Below are 12,536 nucleotides of genomic sequence, written 5' to 3' on the forward strand. Positions count from 1 at the left end.
TGCTCTATGTCTTGCTAGTGCACACATTGTTTTCTAGCATTCTAGCCCAGAGCAGAAGACATTCATTTCTCATACGAAATGCTTTAATAAACAGGAAGTTCAAACATTTATGTTTTGCCAAGGGACTTCATGGTTCAGATTAGAACCTAATAATGGTAGTTCTCTTCAAATCATACCCTTCCCCTTTCAAGAGAGGAGGAACAGACACATAAGAATAACAGGTTTTTTTAATGACATTTTAACATCCATAATACAAACAATAAGTTAAACACAGTAAAAAATAATTAAATAAAGCTTGAGGTTCCAGCCCTCATACAAATAATTCAAATCTGTAAAACAAAGACAAGTTTAAAAATAAAACCAGCATAAGTCTTGGGGAAAAAGAAGTTGTTTCCATATAATATCAGTTAAATGAATAGAAATAAAGTTCTGATTTTTGACATCTGCAGCATTCAAGGAGTGCCAAGTCCTTAAATCCTCTCCTGGGTGCATAGGTACATGTAGAGAGGTTGCATAATCAGACTTTTCAGGGGACCCAGACACCTTCAGCTGTGACCTAGAAGTCCAGTCAAGTTTCCAATTTACCTTCTTGCAGCACAGTTCTGAAGTGGAAGTTTGTAATACTGACACAGCCACAGGTGCTATCCCTAGATTTTACTACATGTTGGGTGTATAGCAATGAGCCCTGTACACCAAGCATTGCCTCAGCCAAAGTAGACTTTGGTCCTTCTTCATGCATTAGTGATAATACTGATGCAGTTTCCTTCACTTTCTGATGCAAAGCATGATCACCCTCTCAGTACTGGTCTTAACAGATTAGGTTTCTAGGACTTGAGTCTTAGCATTGCTCAGTGTGATGAGGAAAGATTTTAGACTCAGGCCATGTATAAAATGAATACCCGAGTTAAATAAGTTAAAACTTTACAAATACTTCCAGACCAAATGCTGGTTCATAAATTAAGTGGACAGATAACCTGATAGGCATAGTATCATGCATGGGAATACTCATTTAAATGTTAAATATTTTAGCTTCCCATGGAGTGGTTTTCAGGTAATTCAGAGTATTAAGATAATATATATCAACCATCTCTCTGCCTCAGGAACATGGATGTGACTGGCAGACCACGCGAGCATTTAAAAGGAAAGCCTCTCATGACATTCAGGACTTTAGTGTCCTGGCATCAGTATAGGCTTGATCTTGTTCATTTGAGTCCAGATGTAAAAAAAAAAAACCACACCAAAAAAGGTCACTTTGATTCAGGGAGAAAACGACTCTTGGTGATTACTGCATTCATATTGGAGTCAATCCAGTTAAGGTATTGAGTAACTCTGGTGTAAACGCCAGGCTTGTTTTCTTTTGCACAGCCATCTCCCCAGCTGACAATCCCATAAAGCGTCATCCTGCCATTGTGCTCACAGACCATGGGACCACCAGAATCTCCCTGACAATGGAAAGAGAACGTATTAGGCCATTTTCTACAGATGGAGCCTTTATAACAGGCAGCCTGTGATTATTGTTTTTCTAGAATGAAACAAGCTAGTAAATACCTATGAGCTAAAGTTTCAATTTTTGGGAACACTGCATAGATAGAACAGAAGGCTCACCATCTACTGCGACTTGAACACAGTCTGTAAGGTAAGGAGTTCTCTAGTTCCCCTCTAGCAGGGCATGGAGAGAATAGTTGCCTTGCATACAACACTCCATCCTAAGTTTATGTTACTAGCCTAATATCTGTGATAAGGTCAAAGTCAACATACCCAATTTTCATCAGAATCAATTGTCTCCCTGTCCATAAGGTAGTTTTACACTTAAGGACAATACTTGTTCTTTTTAGTGGCTCATATGGCCACTCTGCACAGTGAGGGTGCAAGGAAGCAAATCTAGTTTTGAGGAATCTGTGGAGGGGCTCAGTGCCCTCCAGTAGTTCACCTTTTATCCCTTTGCAGAGCTATAGTTAATGTTAAGAAAGTGCAAGCTGAGACTGGAATAGCTGCTGTATCTTCTGATGCATATCTACCAGCCATTGCTTGAATAGATTGTAGATAAGGTCTTGAGGAATAACAATGGCTAAGATACTGCAGTTCTTGCTCCTCCAAAAGAGGGTCTGAACTGGGGTAACACCTAACTCTAGGTTTCAACCTTCTTCCATATGTTTGGCCACACTACAGGTCAACTCCACTGAATGTACTAAATTCCTGCTACATAAAGAGACTGTTCTGACTAGTAGAATTACAAGATGCCACCAACTGATCCATATAGTATACATGCATTTTTTAAAGTTTAGAAGATAAAACAGTTTTACCTTGCATGCATCAGTCATCCATGTGGGATCTCCAGCACAGACCATGTTGTCAGTAACTCTGATATCATCATAGTATTGATATTTGCATTTTGTCTGTGATATTAAGTTTACAGTGGCTGACATCAGTCTTTGAGCATAGTAAATGTCATCTGCAAACAAAACATTATTTAACTATTTTCACTATCCAAGACAAAACAAAAAAAACCCCGTAACACACACACACTTTCAGCACTTAAAGTAAATTAGTATAATATTCCAGTTCTGATTTGAGGCTCTTATTTCCAACTTATGCAGTATTGGTTTACTTTTACTGTTAATGAATACGTTTTAAAGAGAAAAACAAATGTTCCAAATGCAAACTATAAAGCTTGGTTTTTAGAGCGAGAGAGTTTGATAGTTTTTGAAGGAAGTTCTGCACAAATGCAATCCTTTCTTAATCCTCCAACACAGCTTTAATTTTTTCTACTCCTCACCACATCAGGAATAAAAATATTGCTGTGTTTTACATCTTGGCTTACTTCATATGGTTGACAAGTATGAGAAGCATCAAATAGGAAATGCCATGAACAACTAGAGAAGATGATAGCAATGATCATCTTTGAGATGCATGTAGATTACATAAAATAGAAAGGAATCTTTTTCTAATCCTTTGCAGATCATGGTATACAAAACATCCAGTTCCCACATTGGGCAGGTACAACTTTGGAAAGAGAAGTCATTCACTTACAAAAATCTTGTTTGCCATAGCCAGCTATTTCACACCGGGTATTGTCTTGTAAGTAAAGGTTCTTCTCTGGCAAGCAGACTGTTCTGACATATTTGGATTCTACTGCACACTGTCCAGAAGTTGTTCTTATCCTTATCAAAGCTAAGAAACAAGCCAGGGAAGATACAGTTAGATTTGTAAAGCAAGATTTTCCTCCTCAAGTTCTCCAAGAATAGGAGTATCAGGTACAGTTAACGGGAATAGTTGCAATGACATTTAGTTCTGGTTACATATGGTTCCTCTCATTACTAAATAATGACCCAGTGTCATTCCAAAAGCAACAACAAAATTAATTTCACAGTACTAAAACCAGCAGACTTTCCAACTTGAACTTCCTTCCTGGAAGGATAGGGGGTCATAGCTCAGTGACAGACTCTGCAAGTGTATCTTCAGATGTTTTAAAACCTCAGCTTCCTGCCTGGCTGTAGAAGGTGGCTCCCACTGCCCTGCTGAAGAGGGGGCAGTTTGTACTGTACTTCTCACCAGAAGGGCTTACAAAGCTATTCTTTGAGTCTTTTTCCTTAGCAGCAGGAATTTGGAATGGGTGGTAGAGTTTTAAGTGTCAAGTGCAAGAGTAGCAAGTCTGTTCTGTGCAAATTGCAAAAGCCCATCTCTATGACTTTGTTGATTTAGGGATAGGCTTATGAAAGTCTGGATTAATTCAGGATAACCTTCAGCTTATGTGGTACCTGATATAGCATTCCCCTACTATATGCTGAAACCTACTGTGCATGCATTTTTTCATCATTTACTATACATACAGTGTTATCTCTCTAGAGATAGAATAATGTAATCTCTACCCCACAAAGTTCTGGGCCTTCTGTGCTCAAGGCAGAGCAATCATACTGCATGTGTATAGGATGTCCTGCCCCACTCTGGACAGCTAGACCTGGTGTGCACACATTTCTGCTGACAGGCAGCCCCCTCCAGTTGGGAGGATGGTAGAAATAGGATGCTGCCACCAGTGCTTATGGAAAAGCCATGCCTTGTACAGGTCCAGAGATAAGACAGGCTTATAGTTGACTGTATGCCAGGTGATGCAGCTGATGTGTGCCACAAATCAAGTTTATACAAGTGGAAAACTCTTGCTCAGCACAGGCCTAGTTCTCAGATGCACCTAGTTTCTATTCCCCTTCATCTCATCTCTGGTTTACTTCTTTTAGAAGACTTATGCCACAATTACATAGCCTTCAGCTATCCTCAGTATTTTAAAGGCTTATATTAAGATGACACTTACCAATATCATTCTCATTGCCACCTGTGTCATCTGTAAAGTCAGGGTGAGAGATGATGTCCTCGACCATGAATACTTGTTCCTTATCATCAGTAACATTCAGTATGGACTTTCCAAGGAAGACTTTGTAGATGGATTTGTCTTGTGGCTTTTTTGACCTGAGTGAGAGTGAAGAGATTCATGAAGGCTACCAGTTTCTGAGAGAAAGGTCAAACAGTTTATGTCAAGTCCCAGTTCTGTTTTGTGTTTACTTTAATGCTGACAAGAAAAAGCAAAATTTAGTCGGCTTTGAAAGTTGATCCAGTATTCTAAAGGAAAGCATCCCGATTTTCCATTTGAAGGGATTAAGGGGTTAATGTTCATGCATTTTGAAATGCACACCTAGCTAGCTGCTACTAATGCCAAGCATTGGTGATGAGAATCTCCTGCAGGATGTCAGGAGGATCAGCTTTCCACAGGAAAAACAACAAAAAACACCCATAAATGTATTGCTCAACAGCTCATCACCTTTCAGTACAACTTTTAAGTTTTGGGAACAGCTAAGGTGAAATGAAGCCCTAGCTCCATTTTAGGCTAAAATTGTTTAAATTGCATAATCCACCCAAATGTTCACATCTTGCTAGCTCATTTTGCTAGACTTGGACTCCCAGAGGCTTAATGTTTATGGCTGCTCTTCTTGTTTTGCTCAATCAAAAGAACATTCTTACTATGGTACATTTGGAAGGGTTGCTCAGTGAGCACCACGCAAAGAAATCAGTTGAAGAAAGTTGCAAATAGGAAGGATGTGGAACTGTAAACTTACGGAGCATGAAAGCAGTGTGCTGCTGTAAGTACCCAGCAAGGGTCAATGAGGCTGCCACCGCACAGAAAATGGTCGACGCCCCTTATGTTTTGGAAGATGCCAGCTATCCAAGGCTGAGACTCAACCTCTGCCTGGCTTCCACCAACAATCTTGAAGTACTTGCTGATGCTCCTTTGACCACATGAACGGCCTATGAAAGGAGAAATTTTGTTCAGATGTTCTTACAACTAAGCACCAACCTTGTGCTATTAAAAAAAAGCACCAAACAAAAACCCAGTTGCCTCAAAACTAATGTTACTTACCACACTGCGCTATGTTGCAGGGTGTTTCTTGAATGGTGAATCCCTTTTTGGTGTAACACCAGGGCCTGTTCCTTCCATTTGGGTTTCTAGAAGATAAAGGAAGTGTTCTTTTCATAAAGACTTAAAGTATCTTAGAATTCTAACTGTTCTGAAAAGGTCAAAAGTGTTCTGTTGCGAGATATGCTAGAGAAAATAATTAACAACTGACTATTACTGTTGCATATTGGGAATTTTGCAGTACGATCAGCTTCAGTGGTGAGAACTCTAGACACTTCAGAGTCACATTCCAAATATTTTTAGTCAAAAATCAATCTCTAATATTCTGGTGTGGGTTTTTTTTGTTTGTTTTTAAAAACATGTGCTATCACTGGAGGCACTGGTGGGACTGTGACAATAGAAGTCATCCCAGGAAGAGTGATGCTTTTCTTACCTGCAATAGCTGTGTTTGCCCAGTCCGAGCTGCAAAGCATTCTTCAAGTGAGCATGGTAATGACCCCTCCTGATTACTGAGGGAAGGTCCCATGGCAGGCATTTGTCTTCTGTTGCCATTCCTCTATAGTCCTCCCCATTCTCAGTATAGCACATGCTGTCAGTGTCTGAGAAAATAAATATTTTGTTAGCAGCGTGTTCTTGTTTATAATGGTTTTGAGACAGAAATAATCTGCATGGATCCTTCTAATGAGAAATAAGTTCATTCATTACACTCGAAAACAGAAGATGCAAAATCTGGACTGATTATATATTCCTATTAAATTCGTTCTATATGGATTTTGAGCATCAAGTATCTTGTGCTTTAAAGCACGCCTATTGCTTCTTTAATAGTTGAAGTGTACTTCACAATATAATCAGTTCTTCTGCTGCTTCCAAACACTCCCAAACAAGTTTACTTTTTTCCTTCCAAACTAAAACATTTGTGAGAAGGTAGGCAACATCAGTGAAGCAGGGACAAAAAAAAAAAAAAAAAGATCCTGATTTTGCACCAATATTTAGCTGTTTCTCCTCACTTAGTCTGTTAGTATGAAGCACTAAAGGATATCCAGTCATGTGTTTATGCGTAATACTTTCACTTGGCATTTCATATTCATGATTTGCCTATCTTTTTAGATCCTTTCAATCAATTTATTTAGTATTAAGGAAGATAAATACTCTACCTAGTTCACAGTGAATCCCAGTGTATCCTTCTGGGCATATGCAACGATTAATTCTGCTAAAGAGGTGATAGGTAATGCAGGTTCCTCCATTCAAACAATGGCATTCTGCAAGCAAAAGACATCACTAAATAGAGGCAAAACAATTGAAGTGAAATGTAGTTGCCAACTAAGTTTTAGTTGTTTAAGTATCATTAAGAGTCTTTCTTCTTTATGAAGATGTAATTGCAGGTTAACAAGTTCTTTTTAGGTTCAAGGAGAGCAGGCAGAGATATTTACCCTTGTGATCTGATCTGTGTTTGTGTAGCAGCTTGTTGTACTTCTTGCTATAAACCTAAGGGAAAAGAAAAAAGGATTTTAAGGAAACAGTTTCTTTTATATGGTTTGATTCTTTTATGGGCCCAAGCTCTGTTCCCTACTGCATATGTTCAACAGTTTAGTTTTTTGCATGTAGTTACCAGCTGAACCTGCTCTGTGGAATTTGGATCTGAATGAAAACTAGAACTCTACTTGAGTAAAAGCAGAATGGGGAAGAAAAAACAACCCACCACATACACACACCACAAAAAACCCTCAGGAAAACCCCACCAATCTGGTCCACTGCATCAGGTCAACATTGCAATTATTTCTGCTATAAGGACCTAAGCAGCTCTCGATGGTCAGTGCCCCTAAGACAGGGAAGGAAACTTCTCCCTCCCCACCTCTCAGCCATCAGGCAGTGCAGCAAAGATGCAATATTCTCCAGCTGCCTCTGTCATTTTGGTGACCTTGGTGCTTCACGTTTGTGCCATGGAGTAAAAGCCAGTGGATTTGTACAAGAATAGATTCTTGCCCTGTACTTCAGGTCCTGCCTCTGCTTTGCAGGCTGGATATTTCTTTTTCCATGGAGTTAAATAAGATTAGGCTTTTAGTATACTTTTCCCACAGGCCAAGTGGGCTTGCCTGAGCTAAAGCAAGTAATGGTAACAATATAATTCCATAATGTTGGTGAATGGCTCTGCTGATAGATATCAGCTGTCATACAAGTTGATAATAAAAAAATTCAAATGCATATCTGTTGCTCCTTTTTCAGCATCACACTTTCAAGTAGGGGAGGTGGAAATTTAGTTAAAGCCCAATATCCACCTCCATGAAAGACCAGCGAGCTCTTGGTACTCAGTGTCCAGGTCTAAATTGCATTAAGAGAAAAAAGAAAAGCTAGATTTCTTGGTTATTGCGTCATGTCTTCACTATTTGAACGTTACCAGACATCTTGGGGTAAAGCAGAATCAGAAGAAAAACCAAAGGGTTCAGAAACATGTTTCTTGGAGGTACATGTGCAGCAGATGTATATGTACATGCAAAGGCAGCAAAAAGCAGAATTCAAGTCAAAAAGCCTACTACACTGTCCAAAGCAGAAGTATAATCAAAACCAGAAGTAGTAGTTCCAAGTGAAGCCCCCCCACCATTAGTTTCAAAACTTACAGAATCTAGTCCCGTGACTAGTGTGCCCAGAGTTACAGTGAAGAAGATGAGTAACTTCATGTCGTTAGTTAACTTCTCACTTTGTTCCTCTTCTATCTGTATTATTTTGATTCTGAAAATAAGAGGAACTTATTGTCATGTTGTAGCTTGCAACATCAGCTGTCTTGTTTCTGTTGTCTTCCGTTGGTTTCAGAATAAGTCACAACATTGACAGAAGAATTAAGCATTCACTTGCTGTGGAATATCTGCTTATTATTTCCATAAATCAAATTAGAGGTTATTGTTTGAAGCTTTTTTTGTACATTTAGCAATACAGCCGGATTTTTTGGAGTTTAAATGAAGCAAAGAAAGGGAAATTGGAAAAAGCCATACTCAGTTTCTGCAGCGTGGACTAACACAGTTAGAAATTGGCAGATGTAGGTAGTGGCTGTCCTGCTGTTTATACCTATTTAACTGATTATTAATACCTTGCAACAAAAGCACTGAACATCCGCATTTAGGATACGAAAGGGAAAGCTCCTTTTTTCATTACCTCTCTAGCTGCTGACTGCATCTTCTTGATGCTAGGCACTTACATCAGCCTGGCCACCTCACTGAGTGCTTCTGACCACTGCACTCTTGAAAGTCTGGTCTTGATGTTACCTCACTTATTTACAGTTATTAGAGAGGCTTAGACCATATTCTGTTTTGATTTCTTATATGCAGCTGGATCTTGTAGCCAAGCATGTATAGCAATCTTCCCAAGAGTGACTGTTAAAAAAAACTAGCTTGTAAAAATGAAGGGGGAAGAGAGCTATAAAGCACCAATATGTAACTTTTTTTTAAATTGCAATGCAAGCCATAGGGATTTTTTTTTAAAGGGTCCTTAGTTCTAGAAAACTGGAAAACTTAATTTTTAAAAGATTCCATAGGAATCTTAGTTCTATTTACATCAGCAAGCAGTGTAATGCAGTAGGAGAGGGTATGCAGAACTGAGTTGGTGCTGAAGACCTGCTCCCCACTGTATCTGCTTCAGAGGCTTCTACGCTGGACTAGCTCTAGTTTGGTCCTGCAGACTGAACATCTGCTGGTATTTGGAGTGCATCTTCCAGTTCGGTTTTATTCAGAAGAAATACAGTGCAAGTACTCTAAAGCCAATCGGTGGTATGAACCAAAACATGGGGAATAGAGAAGATCACTGGATTTGTCTGAAAAAAAGCTGACATGATGCAAACCAAAATGCTAATTGTAGATGCACCCTTCGCTTGTAAGCAGGTTGCATAATGCAAGGAAGCAAATCATGCCTCAGGTACTTGGACATGCACACTTCTCAGATTCAGCTGCGATTTCAGCAGATACATTTTTCATTAAACGTTATTTGTATTAAGATAATTATTTTTAGCATATTTGGCAGCTATGCAAGTAATTTGTCATTTGTTACCATAATTAGTTTCTCAGGCCCAACCTCAGCATCGCAACCAGCAGCACTGCTGAGTTCTTGTGAAAAGTCTGATGCACTGTAGCACGCAGAACAGATCTTCCCCACTGCTGAAATACCGCACCGCATGAGGTCTGGTGGGGTTTTTTGTTGGTGGTTTTTTTGTTGTTGTTTTTTTTTTTTTTTTAATTTAAAGAGCAACCAGTTAATCCTGCTCGACTCATACCTAGCATTCTTGCCCTTAAATCCTAATTCGGTTTTAAAGGCATCGCACTTACCAGCGCAGGAGCCCCGAGGAGCGGCGCGGCGGCTGCCGGGCGGGAGAGCAAGGGCGGGCAGAGGCAGAGGCCGGGGCCGGCGCAGAGCGGCGGCTGCTGGCGGTACGGCGCAGGGCGGCCGCTATAAAGGCCGAGCCGGGGCGGTGCCGCTGCTGCTGCCGCCGCTGCCGCCCGGGGGCGGGTCCGCGCCCGCCCCCCCGGGACCTGCAAACGTCTCGGCTCTTGCCTCGCTGCAAACAAAAGCTGCTGGAGTGACTCAAGGGGGAAATTTCAAATGCTGCTTTTTGGTTTCGGGGGGTGCGGGGAGTATGGTCAGGGCGAACGAACACCTGTGTTCGGAGTTAGGTTTCTGTAAGGGGCTCCTTGGCTTCCCTGCGGCAGCCAGCAATTTCGTAGAGGCATTTAAAAAACAAAAGAGTGACGGCTATGAGAAGAATGACTTGTCTTGAAACATGCCTAGAGATACGAACAAGTATGGTGTATTTTATTCTTATGGTGCTATCCATAACGAGAGAAGCACAAATTATTAAGCACAAGTAATTAATAGAGGATTAAATTGATTCAGGTGTGGGTTAAACACAGCCCACTGGGAGGGGGTATTGGGCCAGAATGTGTGCTTGAGGCACTGAATGTGTTTTCAGAGAGCTCCCTCCAGCTGGAACACAGGACATTTGGGGTGAGCAGGGTGCATTGCTCATGCCAGCTGGAATCTATTAGGACCTGGGGCTCACAGCGGGGACTAAACTGATCTTCTCCAAAGCTACTTACAGCTCCCTTGCCCTCAAACAATCTTGTGGTCCTGAGAAATTGGTCATGGTTTTCCCATAATTTCTGTCTTCTAAAGAAATATTCAAAGTGGGGTCATTTCATGAGGTGTGGATGGAGGTGTGAACTGACAGACACCTATCTAAGAATGCAGGCCCAGCAAAATAGATAGTCTTTCCTAGCCCAGTCCAATGTGATTTTTCACGTTATGCTGTGATGTTGTAGCAATGCAGTGAATAACAGCAACCAGCACATAGTATTTGTTGGTATATTCATAGGGTTTAGCTTCAGATAGTGCAGGTGACTAAGCTAAGGCAGGTCTCCATAGGCTGTGTGCTGATGAAGAGTGATTTCTTCAGAGGTAATACAGAGCAGAAATGGACTTGAATTTCCCTCAAGATGAATGTTTTCATAACTGGACAATTCAGAGCTTAAGGAGACCACCCTTGTATGTTTGACATCTAACTTCACTAGTATGTGTATGGGTTAGCTTTCTTCTTCGCTCCCCACCTCCTGTTTGTGTCAGGTCTGTGGTATAACCATACCTTTATTTGGGTACTAGCCACTTACATTCTCTATTCCTTTCTGTTCAGATCTTCAAGCTTATGTCAGAACAGACTTCATGTCTGCTGAAAGCATGCTGGATTTGCTTCACTGAATGGCAGGAACTGAGTCAAGTCAAGCTGGAAGTCCAAAAATGAACACAGGTAAGGAACAAATCTTTCTGAATTTCAGGGCGAAAAATAATCCAGATTTGAAAAGCAGTCTGGAACATTTACTCACTTAGTGAATTTTAATACACCAAACGTACACATAATAAATGAAGAAATGGGTCATGGTTTGTTCCAGCAGGGAAAGCAGTGAAGGGACAAGGCACCGGGAAGAAGAGGGCTCCTCGGGGCTGGGCAGCTCCTCTCCTTCCTACTCCATGCTCCCAAGGAAGAGGTGCTAAGCCTTGGTGGCTTCCTCAAGCTCTCTTTCTGGAAAAAGAGTCAATCCTAGAGCATCTAGGTTTCCTCTTTCACATTTGTTGTTCCTTGAGAAGTGCTGTAGAAATATGAGCAATGATCTTCTCCCTGAGCCTTTGACCAAGCTGTGTGGATGTTCCCTGTTCCTCATTTTCCTCCTAAAACCTGAAGGTTCATACTTGTTTCCCAGGTCCAAGAGCCAAAAACTTTTATTGTCTTCAATCTGGCACAAGATAGAGCAACATTCAAAACTCCCTTTTTCTACCATTTGTCATATACTTAGGTTTTACTGAAATACCATATTACTTTATTGTCAATGATGGAATATATCTAAAAGGCCACCAGGAGAAGTGACCTGGGCTGTGTTTCAATCAGACTGGTAACAGTTACTGATCAGAAACTCTGCCATGTTTGCAGTATCGCTTTAGTGCCACCAGATTCCTTTGGTCTGAATATTTGCATCTAAATAGGTGGATGAATTATACTTGAATGACTGAACTGAAACTATGGTTTAGCAGAGAGATACCCAAGCTAGTTGCAAATGAGTTTGCTTTGGTACTGCAAGTAATCTCACAGCAAACAAGGCTTCATGATCTCCATGAGCATTAAGTGACTCTTAGGGAAGCAGAAATGGATGAGATAATTTCCAGTGCCTGAGTTCACTGAGCTGGCTGATGGCTGGCACAACAAGATCTGAAGTGAGGTTGCAGCTGAAATAAATCCTTGGACCCTTGTTATGTGCCCTGCCTTAAGGCAGAAACCTTGGAAAATCTGGAGCCTGGCAGTTCCGGCAAGACCTCCACCTGCCCTCAGAGCTGGACCTGCCTGCGCAGGTAGGAAATGCACAGACCCAGGGAGAGGGAGGGGTGAAACAGGACCAGTTCTGCTACCAAGGGACTTTCAGCAGCTTCAGGGTCAGGATTTGTTTGTTACTGTGTGTCCTGAGAGTTGAGAAGGTCCCTGTTACAAGCCATGTTATCTGTCCAGAACAAGATCATGATAGGACAGAGGAAAAGAAGGTCTTAATAACTCAAAATCAAAGTTGTTTGGGAAGAACAGCGACCACAATGAAATGCCTACTAAAAGACT

The 12,536-nt window shown here is 41.0% G+C and overlaps 1 protein-coding gene across 1 annotated transcript; it reads right to left on the bottom strand.

Annotated features, from left to right (window-relative positions):
• Positions 1-209: 209 nt before the first annotated feature.
• PLAU (plasminogen activator, urokinase) lies at positions 210-9,775 on the bottom strand. Its single transcript, XM_087765731.1, has 11 exons — positions 9,715-9,775; positions 8,020-8,131; positions 6,835-6,889; positions 6,559-6,663; positions 5,838-6,003; positions 5,408-5,493; positions 5,106-5,295; positions 4,307-4,461; positions 3,031-3,171; positions 2,304-2,452; positions 210-1,442 (listed from the first exon to the last, which is right to left on the bottom strand). The coding sequence occupies exons 2-11, from the start codon at positions 8,077-8,079 to the stop codon at positions 1,248-1,250; spliced, it is 1,302 nt and encodes a 433-aa protein (XP_087621857.1). The 5' UTR covers positions 8,080-8,131; positions 9,715-9,775; the 3' UTR covers positions 210-1,247.
• Between the last annotated feature and the right edge of the window lie 2,761 nt (positions 9,776-12,536).

The sequence above is a fragment of the Nipponia nippon genome, unplaced genomic scaffold (genome assembly GCF_047370975.1).
Source record: "Nipponia nippon isolate SJK-2023a ecotype South Korea unplaced genomic scaffold, ASM4737097v1 scaffold_3, whole genome shotgun sequence".
NCBI lineage: Eukaryota > Metazoa > Chordata > Aves > Pelecaniformes > Threskiornithidae > Nipponia > Nipponia nippon.